At 52.8% G+C, this 16,708-nt stretch overlaps 1 protein-coding gene across 9 annotated transcripts in view; it reads left to right on the top strand.

The window, feature by feature from the left end:
* Znf423 (zinc finger protein 423) overlaps positions 1 to 16,708 on the top strand; it is a 298,629-nt gene that overhangs the window by 166,358 nt on the left and 115,563 nt on the right. For all 9 annotated transcript variants that reach the window (XM_085682055.2, XM_087900177.1, XM_048428569.3 and 6 more), the window contains 2 exons: positions 6,242 to 9,456; positions 16,163 to 16,247. In XM_085682055.2, coding sequence (XP_085538181.2) covers positions 6,242 to 9,456; positions 16,163 to 16,247 — 3,300 coding nt within the window. The remainder of the gene's footprint in view (positions 1 to 6,241; positions 9,457 to 16,162; positions 16,248 to 16,708) is intronic.

Below are 16,708 nucleotides of genomic sequence, written 5' to 3'. Positions count from 1 at the left end.
GTTACAGGCTGATAGCCATCTGCTTTTGCTTAGCACCGCCTCTGACTTTGGTTCTGTGCAGGGTCTGTAGGCAGCCTGCTTCCTTTGCTTTCTTCATGGTTGTTTGGCAGCAGACCCCATCCATCCTGCTCCCCTACCACCCACTTTGTCCAGGATACGTCTGTGTGTTGGATGGCTCCACTCCACCTGAGATATTGTAGCTGTTTCCTTTAGGTTTAACGTGACCATTGTCACCATGAGGTGGAACAGGAGTGGCTGTAATGACACATAGGAGACCTTGACTTGAGTCATGGTGAAGAAACAGAACTGGATAGAAGATACTAGTTCCATGGGAGTGGGCTGTTAACTTTCCTTCTTGGAGCGGGGTATCAAGACACGTCCCCTAGATTCCAGTCACTATTTCTTCCTGCCCTAACTGTCCATAATCTTAGAAACACTAAGTTAGAAAAGGCAAATACTCAACAGCTGCCATCTGCCACATGGCCTCCTGAAAGTGACCCAATGCGCTCCTTTGTATGCCAGCCCGGACTGGATGGAACCTTTCTTTGGTCTGGACATTTCTTTTGAATTTACCCAGGAAAGCTACAGAACACCTAGGGTTGTGTACTGGGAGCTTCAGACTTGTTGGAGAAACTTATATTGCTGATTACTGAAAGTAGTTCCAGGAAAAAGCCTCAGGTGGCCCAGTCCACCCATGGTATAGGGCATTGTTGGTTCAGGAGGGCATGGTGGCATCTCTAAGGCCAGTCATCATCAACTACACTCACCCGTGATGGCCAGGGCTATAGACTCTCAGGTTCAAGTGCTCTTTCTTGGAAGGAAAGTAGGAACATGCCCAGGTGCCCCACACTGTGTGTATCCTTGTGTGTCAGAAGGCTGCTAATTTCAGTTTCTGACCGACTCCGTGGGAAGCGGTTTGTGTGTGCCTTCCAGCATACGCGTGCAGGTCTTGCATGCTCAGGAGACACAGAAGACTGGGTTTTCTTCTGTGCACCCAGGCAGCTTTGTGTCTGCTTAGGGCAGCCTCACATCAGCTGGGGGTGGAACTGACCCGGCTGGCAACCCATCTCTGACCTCAGTGTAGCTGCACAGAACTTTTCAGGTCCTTTTGTCTCTGCACCGACAGCAGGATTTGGGGGTCCCTGTCCCAAAGCCTCATTGCTCAGAGGATCGATCGAGCCTTTCTTCAAGGAGGAATCTGGTGCCCTGATACCATTCCATTCCCATCCGACTTTGCTCGTGGCAGACATCACCAGTTGATTTCAACTTTGTTCGTGGCAGACATCACCAGTTGATTTCAACTTCTCTTCACGCAGATGGAACTTCTCAGGCTAGCAATGACCTGGAGACCCAGAACTTCCTGGGCTTCAGCTATGCTCGTCTTGTTACTGAAGCAGGGGTTCCAGCTAAAGCTCGTTTTACGATCATCTCTTCATCTCGGTGCTGGAGGGTCACTTTCTCCTCTGCCCATGCCTCCTATGGCTGCATTTCACTTTTAGCTAATTCCTGTGGCTCTGAGGGCTAGACCACCCTCCCTTCGGGATCCTGGCACCCTCAGTAGCTGCTCATTGATGCTCTCTGATGGGAGCAGCTATGAACTGTGCCCCCTGCCTTCCTGGGTGGCTGTTCCATGTTGCCTGCCAGTTTCCAGTGCATCCATTGCAGCCGTACCTTGCTGCACTTGCTGTGGCCACACCTGCCCCTAGCCCCCTGGCAGTCTCTGAGTATGACTCCACAAGCCTGGGATCCACTCGCTTATGCTGCAGATATATTTAAAAGCCCAGTTAATCGTCTTTTTACTTAATTGAATTTTTATCAAAATTTCCTCCCCTCTTATGCATGTGTACGTGTGTGTGTTTTCCTCCAGCAGACAGCAGAAGTCTTCTATAAACCATTTCCTTCCAGGCCTCTTTGCTGGATTAGTCATTTTCAAATGAATTTAATCTCCATTTTGAAAGTAATTTTTCTCCTCATTCTGTTCTTTGACCATGCTCATTCTGGAGGAGGGAACTGCTGAGGGGCTGGCATTTGTCACTATATCTCCCATCTCAGCATTGTGGATGAAGCTACCAATTGAATAGGATTAAGTAGGTTTGTTTCCTGGCTCTACTGCCTGGCAGCTGGGTGGCACCGGGCAAAGCAGCCTCTGTACATCGTTTTCGCCTCTACATAGAAATGAAGTAGTAATACCGCCCAGCTCATTGAACTGTTGAGAACTGAATTAATGCATGGGAAGTTAGAGAAGAATCCCTGGTTCGCAGAAAATCTTCCTTTGAAGGTGGAAAGCTGGCTGGACAAGGGAGGCATTCCCTAAACCTACTTGTTGCTGAACCCTGACTGTTCACCTTGAAGGGAACCTTGAGTTACCCTTGGCCCCATTTCCACTCTCCTCCCTTTCCTTTCTGCCCTCCTGCCAGAGGCTGTGTGGTCCTGCTAGTTATGGGTATTTGTGCTTGCTCAGGGGTGATCACACTTCTGCATCGTAAGTGCTAACAGTGTTTGAGGGGGTGTGTGTTCCTGTGAGGAACAGGAGTGTCCCCTTCCTCTGCTGATGCCCCTGTAGGTCCAGCAGAGCCCTGGCCCCTGCTCATCTCTCTAGTTTTCTTCTGGTGCCCTTGGCTAGATGTCTCCAGGGCTCTTGGAGCAGGTGGGTGGAGAACCACCAAGGTCGAGTGGTATTTGAATAGCCAACTCTAAGCAGGGCAGCCAGTTTGGACTTCATATGTCAGCGTGCCCCTTTCCTCTGATTGGGCCCTTTCATTTTAAGGAGCCTTATTTTCATTTCAATTTGGATTATTATGATCTCAGCAGTGGTTTGGTTTGTTGATGGAGAATAATGCACTTCGTTTTCACTTTGAAACCTGTTTGCAGAAAATAAAGCCAAGCAGTCAGCCCCACAGTGAAACTTTGGGTACCTTGCACAACTGGGCAGGTCTTGCTTCCCTTCATGGCGGTGGCAGCTGAATGGCTCGTGTTAGCCTAGGTTGGGATACTGTCCAATTGGGAGATGCAGGGCTCAACTCTGTGCAGCATCCAGCTTTGTGTGCCGGGCAGGTCGTTCACCCATCTGACTCTCAACATCCCCACCTCAAACATGGGGTGTTCCCACAGACCACCAGCAACAAGTGCTGTGAAGGCTGGAAGATTCATTGAGATTAACAGACATGTATAGTGCTGGCATGTGGGACATGAATGATAAATGTAGCTGCTAAAAATAGCACTAGTGGTACTAATTAGAATTAATTATTATTATTGGCAAAATACTGCTTTTGTTTACCAGCTTCGTAGAAGTATAATTTGCATGCTGTAACGTTCACTTATTTTACGGTGCAGCTCAGCACCTCCGCAGGCCGTCCACGGAACTGTCCGGGCCTTTGCAGCAATGGCTAAATTCATTGCCGTTTCCTCGACAGACTTTGCTTGCCAGTTTGACATTGACCGTGGCACCCACGTTCAGCCTCAGGCAGTCCTGAGTGGGCTCTGTCTGTGGACGAGCCTGTTTGCAACATGCGTGCCAACAGAACTATAGTGGGCTTCCTATTAATTTCCTCATTCACCCCCTCCCCCTCACCCCCCCCCCCCCAGTGGTTCTTTTTTTAGATGTATTTACTGAATCTCAGTGGTTGGGAGGATCATCCATGGTGTGGATGAGTTGCTGGGGCAGCTTGGAAGCTCAGGGGTGTAGGTAGCTGTCCTTTGGTCATCAGTTGGGATGAGGTTTTAGGAACCAAGGACTGTTAGAGACGTGCTAGTTCAGGCTTGTCCCAAGGGCAGAGTGCCTTCCTGCTGGTTCGTTTTCCCCACTCATCGGACATCTAGGGGGCTTCTCTGAGCGGTGGTGGTCTCTCCCTGAATTGTATGCCCTGAACAGCTCCTGCCTTTCTCTCATTACTTGTCAGGATTTTGTTTCTGGGATCCACCTCAGTTTTCCCGCCTGTCCAGTAGAAGTGCTCTGGTTCCCACCTCCCCAGAGGTGGTGAGAAAGAACCTGGTAGAGGCTGGGCACACTGGAGAAGTTCTGTGGTAGTTTTGAGTATTTCTGAGCTAAGATATCAAAATAGCGTAAAGCTAGCTGAGCCTGGCCAATGGGCAGAGGCCAAGCAAGTCCCTGCTCCATCCATCTCTTCCCCTGGGTCCCTTTGTCTGTGCCCCTCGGAGCCCAGCTGGCAAAGGCTGGGAATTAATAGGCAAGGGATAAGGCACCTCCCGCTGCGCCTAATCTAGGAAGCTGGTAGCGGCTGCGTCCTTCCCGGCCAAAGGGCCTGTAATGTGAGGCCCCCAGGAGAGAAGGTGCCCTCACTCCAGGAGGGCGTTCCTAGGGGTGCTGGGCTTTAGAGGTGAGGAGGCTTCTGGGAGACACAGAACGGAGGCTGTGGAAAGCAGTCTCCATCAGGCGGAGCTGGACCCGCGGTGCCAGCCGGGGTAACTCTTTATGCTTTGGAAGCTGGGGGTGAGGGGGTGGGCACTGGGGCTGTGATGGGAGCCTGGGACCTGCCCAGTGCTAGTTACAAGGAGCTCCAGCCAGCTCTTGGGTTTTTTTTTTGTTTTTTTGAATAAGCTCTTGTGTTTGGCAGAAACGGCAGTGTGGCTACAGAGAGCCTTGGACAGGAGCCCTGGGTCTGTGATGGTATAGTTGTGTGTCTGAGATGTGTGTTTAAGAATAAGTGTGTATGGCATCCATACTGTGGATGTTGTGACTCTAGTGTGCAGGCTGAATACACACATGTAACACTGAAGCAAGGGCGAGTGTACCTGTGAATTAGTGTGGGAGTGCACGTGTGTGTGATTGCGTGAACATATATATATATATATATATATATATATGTGTGTGTGTGTGTGTGTGTGTGTGTGTCTTGGGAGCTATGTGTAAGGTGTGGTGAGCACATGTTCTTAGGTATGTGAGTGGGGTTCGGGGCGCTGTGTAAAGTGTGTGTGTGAGTGTGTGTGTGTGTGCGCGCGCACACACACACACACACACACACGCACATGGTTGCCTGTGTTGGGTGTGAGGCTCTCCACCCTCTTCTCATCCTATGGGTCAGGGGCAACTTCTGTGAGGTTTTTCTGAGGATTGAGCTGGCCGGCTGGAGGCTGGCAGTGTGGGCAGGGGCCCTGGTCTCGTTCCTCGGGGTCACAAGACAAGGTCAGCGCAGCAGAATCTGGGCTTTTGTTTGTCTCTCCCCTGCCCGCAGCAGCCTGTGGTCTGTTTCATTCATTATTAAGTTTTAAATCCACTCGACGAGAAACTTGAGCCTCCGAACGCTTTCCTGCTCGTGCTGGCTCTGTCCAACCCCCGCTGCGCTTTGTGAACTTCGCTGGCTTTAGTTGCTGTGTCCTGTGTGCCTTTGTTTTCCCAGAAATGGCCAGCCCTGAGGTTTGTCTAGCTTCCCTCAGAGGTTGGAAGGGCCAGAGAAATCCCTCTTGTCTCTGGCGAGCACAGAGTCCCTTAGATGAGTGAAGGGCTGCTAGCCCTGGGCTCTGGCCTTTGGTGGCCTGGTCCATCCTTACGGCTATCCCCTGGGTTCCTGGCTGAGGAGCATAAAGCCGGGGTTGGAGACAAAGAAGACAACTCCTTGGGGACACTGACTGGGTACCTCAGGCCTTCCTTTCTGCCCTCAGCTTGCTTCATTTGCATCCTGGGAGTCTGATGTTGGGGGCCCTGCACTCCTTGTTTCCAACTTCTTCACTCCCCATCCATGGATATGGTGGTACTGTGAAAACAAAGGGTGTTTTCTGTTCTTGCTAAAATTTGTCTGTACCCAAAGGATCAGTTGGATTCCTCTTAAAACTGGGGGCCTGGAGGCTAGGGGCTGAGGGTTGATGGAAGTTGACTCCCAGATGTGGTTGGAATTAGGAGACTTGGATTCCTTTTGGCCTATGGGACTGATGGTCTGTGAGGTCATTTCCGGTGACTTTGTCCAGGCTGCCCCTCCCCCCCCACCACCAGGGAAGTGGCTGATAACTGTTCCTCTCATGGGGGTGTACTGCATCCAGCCAGGTTCAGACAGGTGTCATTGCGGAAAAGACACTTCCTTTCAGTGCCCTGCCACCTCTCTGCCGTGTCTTCTGTGGATGGGAAGGCCTGTATGTCCACTTACTTCCGGCCCCATCATCCGCCCGCCCCTACAGCAGCTGGCCAGCTGCACAGCCTCTGCCGAGAGCTGTCGAGAAGCTGGCTCTGTCCTTGCTTCCCAGCGGGCCTGGGAATTGCCTCTAATCTCTCTTCTGCCTTCCCCTGCAGATGGTGATGACGACCCACAGCTCTCCTGGGTGGCTTCGTCTCCCTCCAGCAAGGATGTGGCGTCACCTACGCAGATGATCGGAGATGGTTGTGACCTCGGCCTCGGTGAAGAGGAAGGAGGCACCGGCCTGCCGTACCCTTGCCAGTTCTGCGACAAGTCCTTCATCCGCCTGAGCTACTTGAAGAGGCACGAGCAGATCCACAGCGACAAGCTGCCGTTTAAGTGCACCTACTGCAGCCGCCTCTTCAAGCACAAGAGGAGCCGAGACCGGCACATCAAGCTGCACACAGGCGACAAGAAGTACCACTGTCACGAGTGCGAGGCGGCTTTCTCCCGCAGCGACCACCTCAAGATCCACCTGAAGACCCACAGCTCCAGCAAGCCGTTCAAGTGCAGCGTGTGCAAGCGCGGCTTCTCCTCCACCAGCTCTCTGCAGAGCCACATGCAAGCCCACAAGAAGAACAAGGAACACCTGGCTAAGTCGGAGAAGGAGGCCAAGAAGGACGACTTCATGTGTGACTACTGTGAGGACACGTTTAGCCAGACGGAGGAGCTGGAGAAGCACGTGCTCACCCTGCACCCACAGCTCTCCGAGAAGGCGGACCTGCAGTGCATCCACTGCCCCGAGGTCTTTGTTGACGAGAGCACGCTGCTTGCCCACATCCACCAAGCCCACGCCAACCAGAAACATAAGTGCCCCATGTGCCCCGAGCAGTTCTCCTCGGTGGAGGGTGTGTACTGCCACCTGGACAGCCATCGGCAGCCTGACTCCAGTAATCACAGTGTCAGCCCTGACCCTGTGCTGGGCAGCGTGGCTTCTATGAGCAGCGCCACACCTGACTCCAGCGCCTCTGTGGAGCGTGGATCCACGCCAGACTCCACTTTGAAGCCACTGAGGGGGCAGAAGAAGATGCGGGATGATGGGCAGAGCTGGTCCAAGGTGGTCTACAGCTGCCCCTATTGTTCTAAGCGGGACTTTACCAGCCTGGCTGTGCTAGAGATTCATCTGAAGACCATCCACGCGGATAAACCTCAGCAGAGCCACACGTGTCAGATCTGCCTAGACTCCATGCCCACCCTTTACAACCTCAACGAGCATGTGCGCAAGCTACACAAGAGCCACGCCTACCCTGTCATGCAGTTTGGCAACATTTCAGCCTTCCACTGCAACTACTGCCCTGAGATGTTCGCCGATATCAACAGCCTGCAGGAGCACATCCGCGTCTCCCACTGTGGCCCCAATGCCAACCCTCCTGATGGTAATAACGCTTTCTTCTGCAACCAGTGCTCCATGGGCTTCCTCACTGAGTCCTCCCTTACCGAACACATCCAACAGGCACATTGCAGCGTGGGTAGCACCAAGCTGGAGTCTCCTGTGGTGCAGCCCACGCAGTCCTTCATGGAGGTCTACTCCTGCCCTTACTGTACCAACTCTCCTATCTTTGGCTCCATCCTGAAGCTCACTAAGCACATCAAAGAGAACCACAAGAACATTCCTCTGGCGCACAGCAAGAAGTCCAAGGCAGAGCAGAGCCCCGTCTCCTCTGACGTTGAGGTGTCTTCCCCAAAACGGCAGCGTCTCTCGGGGAGTGCCAATTCCCTCTCGAATGGCGAGTATCCCTGCAATCAGTGCGACCTCAAGTTCTCCAACTTCGAGAGCTTTCAGACCCACCTGAAGCTGCACCTGGAGCTGCTGCTTCGGAAGCAGGCCTGCCCCCAGTGCAAAGAAGACTTTGACTCCCAGGAGTCCCTCCTGCAGCATCTGACGGTGCATTACATGACCACGTCCACCCACTATGTCTGCGAGAGCTGCGACAAGCAGTTCTCCTCCGTGGATGATTTGCAGAAGCACCTGCTGGACATGCACACCTTCGTGCTCTACCACTGCACCCTGTGCCAGGAGGTCTTCGACTCCAAGGTGTCTATTCAGGTGCACCTGGCTGTGAAACACAGCAACGAAAAGAAGATGTACCGCTGCACGGCCTGCAACTGGGACTTCCGCAAGGAGGCTGACCTGCAGGTGCACGTGAAGCACAGTCACCTCGGCAACCCGGCCAAGGCCCACAAGTGCATCTTCTGCGGTGAGACCTTCAGTACCGAGGTGGAGCTCCAGTGCCACATCACCACGCACAGCAAGAAGTACAACTGCAGGTTCTGCAGCAAGGCCTTCCACGCCGTCATCCTGCTGGAGAAGCACCTGCGGGAGAAGCACTGTGTGTTCGATGCAGCTGCAGAGAACGGCACGACCAACGGGGTGCCCCCCACCTCCACCAAGAAGGCAGAGCCTGCTGACCTGCAGGGCATGCTGCTCAAGAACCCCGAGGCACCAAACAGCCACGAGGCGAGCGAGGATGACGTGGATGCATCAGAGCCCATGTATGGCTGTGACATCTGCGGTGCAGCCTACACCATGGAGGTGCTGCTGCAGAACCACCGGCTTCGGGATCACAACATCCGGCCCGGCGAGGACGACGGCTCACGGAAGAAGGCGGAATTCATCAAGGGCAGCCACAAATGCAATGTGTGCTCACGGACTTTCTTCTCGGAGAACGGGCTCCGGGAACACCTGCAGACGCACCGGGGCCCTGCCAAGCACTACATGTGTCCCATCTGTGGCGAGCGCTTCCCCTCGCTGCTGACGCTCACTGAGCACAAGGTGACCCACAGCAAGAGCCTGGACACGGGCACCTGTCGCATCTGCAAAATGCCCCTGCAGAGCGAGGAGGAGTTCATTGAGCACTGCCAGATGCACCCCGACTTACGCAACTCCCTCACTGGCTTCCGCTGTGTGGTCTGTATGCAGACTGTCACCTCCACGTTGGAGCTCAAGATCCATGGCACCTTCCACATGCAGAAGCTGGCGGGCAGCTCGGCTGCATCCTCCCCCAATGGCCAGGGCCTGCAGAAGCTCTACAAGTGTGCCCTGTGCCTCAAAGAGTTCCGTAGCAAGCAGGACCTGGTCAGGCTTGATGTCAATGGGCTTCCCTATGGCCTATGTGCCGGCTGCATGGCCCGTAGTGCCAATGGACAGGTGGGTGGCCTGGCCCCACCCGAACCTGCTGACCGGCCCTGTGCTGGTCTCCGCTGCCCTGAATGCAACGTGAAGTTCGAAAGTGCCGAGGACCTGGAGAGCCACATGCAGGTGGACCACCGTGATCTTACACCAGAGACCAGTGGACCCCGGAAAGGGGCCCAGACGTCACCAGTTCCCCGGGTAAGTGCAGCCTGACAATCATTCCTTCGCCTCTCCTCCTTGGGGATCAATGGGTACTCAGAGAAATGACAGCTCTGCCTGTGTGCTTCTGATGGTATGTGTTATAGCAACTCAGAAAGTCAGCACTGCCCAAGTGAGTTAAGAGCATCTACTCCGTCCTGTGTCACCAAACATTTCCTTCCCAGCTGCGTGGTGTGCATACTTTTTATCTATCTATCTATCTATCTATCTATCTATCTATCTATCTATCTATTTTTTTTCCTCTCTGGGTCTGGTTTGTCAAGAGCTCACCTATACAGTGGGAGTAATGGTCATCCTGATACCCTAGATTTGTGAGGAGCCAGTGACATGCAGCAAAAGTGCCCAGCAGAGTAAATGGTTCATATGCCGCCAATGTTCCTTTCTTGATGATCGGTGTCTTCACTGTTTGTCTGGAGTGAACTGACTACCTGGCTCACTGTGTCTTCTTGAGTGAGTCACTTCACAGCTCTGGGCTCTCAATCTTAGATTCCTGTAGCACAGATCCTAGTGATAACAGGTATATACCTGAGTAGAACTAGGCATGGGTTAGGATTGTATATGCTTGCTACAACCTCTGCTGACAGCATGTCATGGACCACATCATGGTAGCTTGTGCAGTTATGGTATGGGGAGACCCTAGAGTATGGTATGACTCTGAGTCCATCATTAGCAATTGTTTGATGTGGTCATCAAATTTGTCTGGAGCTCCCCTTATGTTTTGTTGTTGTTTGTTTGTTTAATAGTTTATTGAACTTTATTTTATGTACATTGGATCCCCTGAAACTGGAGTTACAGTTTTGAGCTGCCACGTGGGTGCTGGGAACTGAACCCGGGTCCTCTGGAAGAGAAGCCAGTGCTCTTAACTGCTGAGTGTCCCTTATGTTTGGAGGTGTCTGTGAGCCAGGAATGGATTCCACCTTTGAGACTTATATAACCAGGAGAGCCATGGGCTCATAACATGTTGCTCTGATTGAGGCAAAGGATTATGGGTTGGCAGTGGGCCCACCAGGACCTTGACTTTAGGTTGGTGAACATCTGAGGTGGTTGCAGCCTGCATGGCCTTTGAGTGTCAGACAGCCTGGTCCTGAAATTCCCACCACATTTCTGTTGTGTTTCCAGATGGAGGAGGCATCACGTAGGTCTCAGGAGTATCTCTCCCTCAAGGGTTGCTGCTGGTGCCACTGATAGGGAGACAGACTGGGGAAGCCACCTGCCACAGATGCTTGCTGAAACGTGGGGTGTTTGCTAAAGGTGTTTGGTCTCAGGATAGGAACACAGATTTGGGGTTGCGAGAGGACTGGGGAGAATGAAGGAGGAACCCCCAGAGGACAGCCTCCTGCCCCGGCCCTTGTGTCATAGGTGGGCCTACTGAAGCCCAGTGAGCCCAAGGAACCTGCCTGTAGACACCTGGCTAAGGGAACCATGCCCCAATACAGACAGAACTGTGAAGAGCATTGGGAATTGGAGGAGTCTCTTTTTGGAGACTGTGGCACCCCTTCATCTTATGGCTTGCCAGTTGAGTTGATTGAGCCTCTGAGCAGGGTCAGCGGGACACTTCTCAGAAATCTGGAGTGTGGACACTGGTCTTGCTGTCCAGCTCTGTCTGGCCTTGAGCCTTGGCTGGCCAGGGGCATTCTGCTTTGTCCCGGGGAGCATGGGACTCTGGAATCGTACATCTAAGCTGCAAATCTCCCTCTCTCCCAGGGCCTGCTGTAGTTTGACCCCACTGGGCCAATGTCCTCCTGTAAGGTCAGAGGGTCATAGCGGTAGGACTTAACGTGACAGTGTTGGTGACATCAGGGTAGTAATTCAGACAAAGGGAACAGTAATCCCTAGTGCCTGCAGAACTGATTCCCTGGGGATCCCTACAGCTGCCCTGCCCTGCCGCGGCTGGTCAGTGCCGAGCAGTGGGACCTTTCCTATGCCGACCGCTGCACTGTGCTCAGAGGGTGGAAGGAGTGACAGAGTGTTGGGCACAGGATGATGGGTCCTGTGCTGTCGCTGCCACTTAGGGTCCACCCTGGCTGAGGTCAGGGTGTGATGGTCACCTGTCATCTAGCCACTCCTTCCAACATTCATTTTCACAAGGGACACAAGCCCAGACTGGTGAGTTCGGTTGCCTGGGCCTTAGCTCTTGAGAGGCAGAGGTGGGCCCTGAAGGCCTCCTGTTTACACAGTTCCAACTCATGACCCTCACTCTCTGTAGGCACCCTATGGCCCATCCCGCCTGCGTGGGAATGCAGCTGGCAGGAATGCAATCTAGACCAGTCCTGTTCTTACACGGGGGTGCTGTGGTTGGGCTCCTGTTGCCTTTCCTGAATGCATCCCAGCCTGGATGATACACCTGTTTCAGCCCACCCACCATTGTGCTGAGGGTCCTGATGGGCAGGAAGCTGCTCTCTGAATCCTGGAACTCCCCTTCCCTAGTCTGCCCTGCATTGAGCACCTCTCTTGGAAAACCCCTATCAGCTGAGGGTATCTCTCTTGGCCCCCAGCGACAGGGTTGGTCTCCAGTAAACAAGAGCCCTGCTATGAGGCTCTGTTTTGGTAGAGGGACTCCAGACTCTGAAAGGTGAACCTGTGGCCAAGAATGCACAGCAGTGCACATCAGGCAGATTGAAGCCTTGTTCCTATCCCTCCCCAGGCCTTTCCCTCCTCTGTGTTGTCTGTCCGTATATGAGGCACCAGGCTGAAAATCCCACCACCCCTGCCAGCCCAGAGATCCAAACAGATAGACCTTTTCCAGAAAGAATCTAGACAAAGCCCAGGTACCTCCTTGCTCTAGCCATTGCCCCTGGGACCTTGCCCCCTGTCTGGGCACGCCTGAGGCCAGGGACCCAGCTGTCTACTCACCCACCCCTCTCTTCCCCCAGGATTCACTCATGTTAGAGCAGACTCTGGGGGCTGTGCAGGGGCTTGGGGGCTGGAAGGCTGGGACCCTTGGGAGTGTATCCATAGCAACCAGATCTCAGAGGACTGGGTTCCTGTGGGGCTGAGGATGCTGTCGGCTGGAGCGTGAAGCATTGAGGTTTCTAGCTCCCCCGTTCATAAGTAATAACAACATTAACTCGCCTAGCCAACATGGGCAGACCTCTGGCCTCTCACTACCTCAGCAGGTCCTGGGATGGCTCCATTCTTGGTGGAGCCCCTGGGTGCTCCCTTTACCTGTTCTACTGAAGATTACCCAATTTCCAAGTGGGAGGGTTAGGCGTGTACCTAGGTCACACCAGCTTTCTCTCACACAGAGCAGGACTGTTAAGAGACTTTGGGGCCCTCGAGCCCAGAGGAGCTCAACAAGGAGCTCCAGAGGGAGCCTGCCTGGCAGGGAGTTCCAGTGCCCCTGCTTACAACATGGGGCTTGGACCTGGTGGTAGCACCTGTGTCACTGCAGCATCTCTTATGGCAGTGATGATGCGGTATAGACTGCCAGCTTGCAGTGGCTGCTGGGTGCATGCTGAGTGTGAGCACAGTGATGGACACTCCGAAGCTGACCCTTCTTCCCCCCGACGGGCCCAGCCAGCTCCTGCTTGCCTCCCTCGCTTTCCTTCCTTATTCTGGGGTGAGAGTCTTTCTGTTCCGAGGTTGCTCAGGGCTGTGCTGAGGAGGCAGCCCCTGGCCACAGGCCCTGGGCCTCAGCTCTGGTGTTTCTGGATGACCCCTAGACAAGGGCCTTGCCCTAGGAGGGGCTTTGAATGTCAAGTTCTGGCTTTGTGTTATGTCTCCTATGGTGCTCTAGACTCAAGAGGAGGAGGCAGTGGTTTCTCAGGGATAGTAGAGAAGAAAGGCAGGCCGAGTAGATGTTGGAGCCAAGTTTGGAAGTGTTTGGTGCTGGTGAGCCTCTGTGTGTGTGTGTGTGTGTGTGTGTGTGTGTGTGTGTGTGTGTGCGCGTGTGTGTGCGCGCACGCGCACTTGCATGCTAGTCATGCATGTATACTTATGAATCTAGGTATATTGGGTGTTCAGTGCCTGTGTTTCTGTCACACACTGCTTGGGCCTCTGCCAGGGAATGTGAGATGCGGGCATCAGGGGTCCAGTGAAAGCAGAAGGCATACACGTTCTTACCTTTGTCAGGATGAGCAGGTAGTTTAATGTGTGAGACAGAATGACTGGTTCTGATGGTAGAGAGGCCAAGACACCTCTTCTCCATGGATATGGAGTTGAGCTGAGATAGGGCCTATGGAGTTGTGTCTTCCTCTGAAGGTCTCCGTCCCTGTGGTCGTACAATGGTCAGGATTCCTCAGCGCTGTCTCAATCTGCTCCGCTCTCTGAGACCTAATCTGCCCTCTTCTTCCTGGGGCCTTTCCAAGCTGAGTACCAGCTTCTGGGACCAGTGTCATGATCTGGCTAGGAACACATGTTCTCCTGAAACACTTGGGAACTGTTAGAGATTTATTGGAATCTGAGCAGGGGCACTAACACTGGAGTTTGAAGCTTCCAACCCCAGGTTCCGTCCATTTATCCATCTAGTTTATTCATTCAGACTTTCGTGGCCTCAATAATAATCACAATAAAAGCTACACAGGCTGGGTGTGATGGTGCATATTTGTGACCCCAATACTAGGTGTGATGGTGTATGTTTGTGACCCCAATACTAGGGAGCTGAAGCAGAAGAACCATGAGTCTGAGGACAGCCTAGGCTATGGTGAGAGATTCCATATGGGGCTGGAAAAGTGGGAGGGGCAGTTGAATAAAACAGCACAGAAGTTAAATGACTATAAGGCATTCCCCCGGTCAGGTTCCTAAGTGGAGCCCAGGATACACAGATCATTTCTAGCTCTTGAAGTCTCTTCTGACCTAATACAGCACTTTACATATTGCTCAGCAGTTTTTTTTTTTTTTTAGATTTATTTATTTATTATGTACACTGTGTTCAGCCTCCATGTATGCCTGCAGGCCAGAAGAGGGCACCAGATCTCATTACAGGTGGTTGTGAGCCACCATGTGGTTGCTGGGAATTGAACTCAGGACCTTTGGAAGAGCAGGCAGTGCTCTTAACCTCTGAGCCATCTCTCCAGCCCTGCTCAGCAGTTTTACTCATGCCCTGCTTGTGAGTCTGTGCTGACCCATAGGGCGGACAGCATACATCCCTGCCCTCTGGGTGCTTGGGGAGCAGATGAATCACTGACTCAGGACCCAGTGGTAAGTTTTGGCCATCAGCTGGGGGACCTGCTAGGCCCTGGACTCACCCTGGAGTGGGAACAACAAGCTTCTCACAAACTGTGACATTGAGCTGAGTTCTCCACGATGTAAAGGCTGCCTGCCCTGTGAGAGAGCCTGCAGATGGAGCCTGGGTGGAGCTGGGCACTGAGCTGCCTGGTGACCAATCCTGGCTCTGTAGCTTACAGTGGCTCCTAGAAGTCCTGCCACCTTTTCCAGTGGTGAGGCAGCAACACCTCAGAAGCCACAGTGGTTTCTTAATTTGGCTATATTGAGTCCCATAGTCTTTTAAAATGCTCTATAGCCGTGCCTGACAGGTACGCCCCTTCTGTCCCTGGGGGGCAGGTTTTGCAGCTACTCAGGCTGAGCTGCAAGCATGGCAACCTGCTAGCTTCTGGTTTTTCTGCCTTCACTTACCTCCAGAGACAGCTGGTAGTAAGCAGCCACTCAGTGTTGTAAACTAGTTGCTGGCACTTGGCCTTGTCTACCCAGGACAGATGACGAATTCCTGAGCCATCCTTGAGCCCTAAAACTGTTGGGAGCAGCACCCTCTGCTCAGCCACAGTGTTCTTAGGATGGGCCAGCAGGTGAAGAGGTTATGGGATAGATGGATGCTGTGTGAACAGATGGATGGTTGGAGAGAGAGAGAGAGAGAGAGAGAGAGAGAGAGAGAGAGAGAGAGAGAATAGACAAACAGAAAGAGGGTGGTAGAAGTGGTTGTGTGGAGACTGTAGATGTTATGAGTAGATGTATAGATGGGAAGAAGAGAGCGGTGGATAAACAGGTGTTGGCATTACTTAGGGTGTGTGTGTGTGCGTGCATGTGTGTGTCAGAGATACCTGAAAAAAGCAGTATAAGGAGAGAAAAGCCCTATTTTGGCTCGCAATCTCGGAGCTTTCATTCCAGGGTTTCTTAGCTGTGTATTTCCAGTTCCTGTACTGAGGCAGGACATGATGACGTCAGAAGCATGTGCCAGAGACTGTTCACCTTGTGGCAGGCAGGAAACGGAGAAGGAACAGGGGACAAGATACTTCATTCCAGGATTGGCCCCTCCTTTCTTGCACTGGACCTTACTTCTTACTACATAGTACCATTATATATGACTCTCAAGGAATTACTTCATCTGTCAGGCCAGCTCTCAGGACCCATGCTCTTTCTAGATCTCACCGGTTGGCAAACCACACTTCTCATGCAAGAGATTATATGGGGTTTGCCACGTCCAAACTGGAATAGTGGGTGTACTCACAGATGGGTGGGTGGATACATGGATTGACCTTTATAAGTAGGGCAAACCCCCTTGGCTCTTGGGAAAGTTGACCTTGGCACACAGCAAAATTACCCCAGGTTCTGTGGAGGAGCAGCCCCTTGGAAGGTGGCCTGTGCCCTTATGAGGCTAGAGTTGGAGGGAGGTAGGAAGAGGGTGGAGTGGGATGCTTGGGAGAGGCCAGACCGCTCTGGGACATCTTGAGCTAAGCTGTTGGGGGCCTGGCTTTCCGTCTACCTGACTGCTTCTCACTCTCTCATACAGAAAAAGACGTACCAGTGTATTAAGTGCCAGATGACCTTCGAGAACGAGAGAGAGATCCAGATCCACGTTGCCAACCACATGATCGGTAAGAGCATGCCCTCCGACATGGGGCTTCTCGCCACGGCTGGAAAATGGATGTCTCCTCACCATTCCTCACTTGCAGGATGGTGGCCTTTGATTCTGTGGCATTTCCGTGGGAGCCAATATGGCAGGGTAGGAGCGCCCGCCCTGCCTACGCCTTCTTGTCAAGGCGGCACTCACGCTGCAATCAAACTTTTGACAGCTGCTTCTATTTCCCTCCATTTCTGCGCCAAGTGCTTTCCGGTTGCCGAGCACTCAGGGGCAATTATGCTTCAATTCTGTGTGTCATGACATTGAATACATTTAGCTGCTCATGTTTTCCCACGCCATGTGATGAGTTCCTCAGGCGTACTGTCAAAAGAGAATGCTCGCAAAGTTGGGCCTGTTCCTCTTTAAGTGGTTTTGAACTTCGAAAATTTCCTTTTTTTTTTGAGACAGGGTTTCTCTGTGTACCCCCAGCTGCTC

Source organism: Myodes glareolus, chromosome 22, assembly GCF_982192425.1.
Source record: "Myodes glareolus chromosome 22, mMyoGla1.1, whole genome shotgun sequence".
NCBI lineage: Eukaryota > Metazoa > Chordata > Mammalia > Rodentia > Cricetidae > Myodes > Myodes glareolus.
Note: the sequence above shows the minus strand (reverse complement) of the source record. Positions and strands in the feature narration are given on the sequence as shown.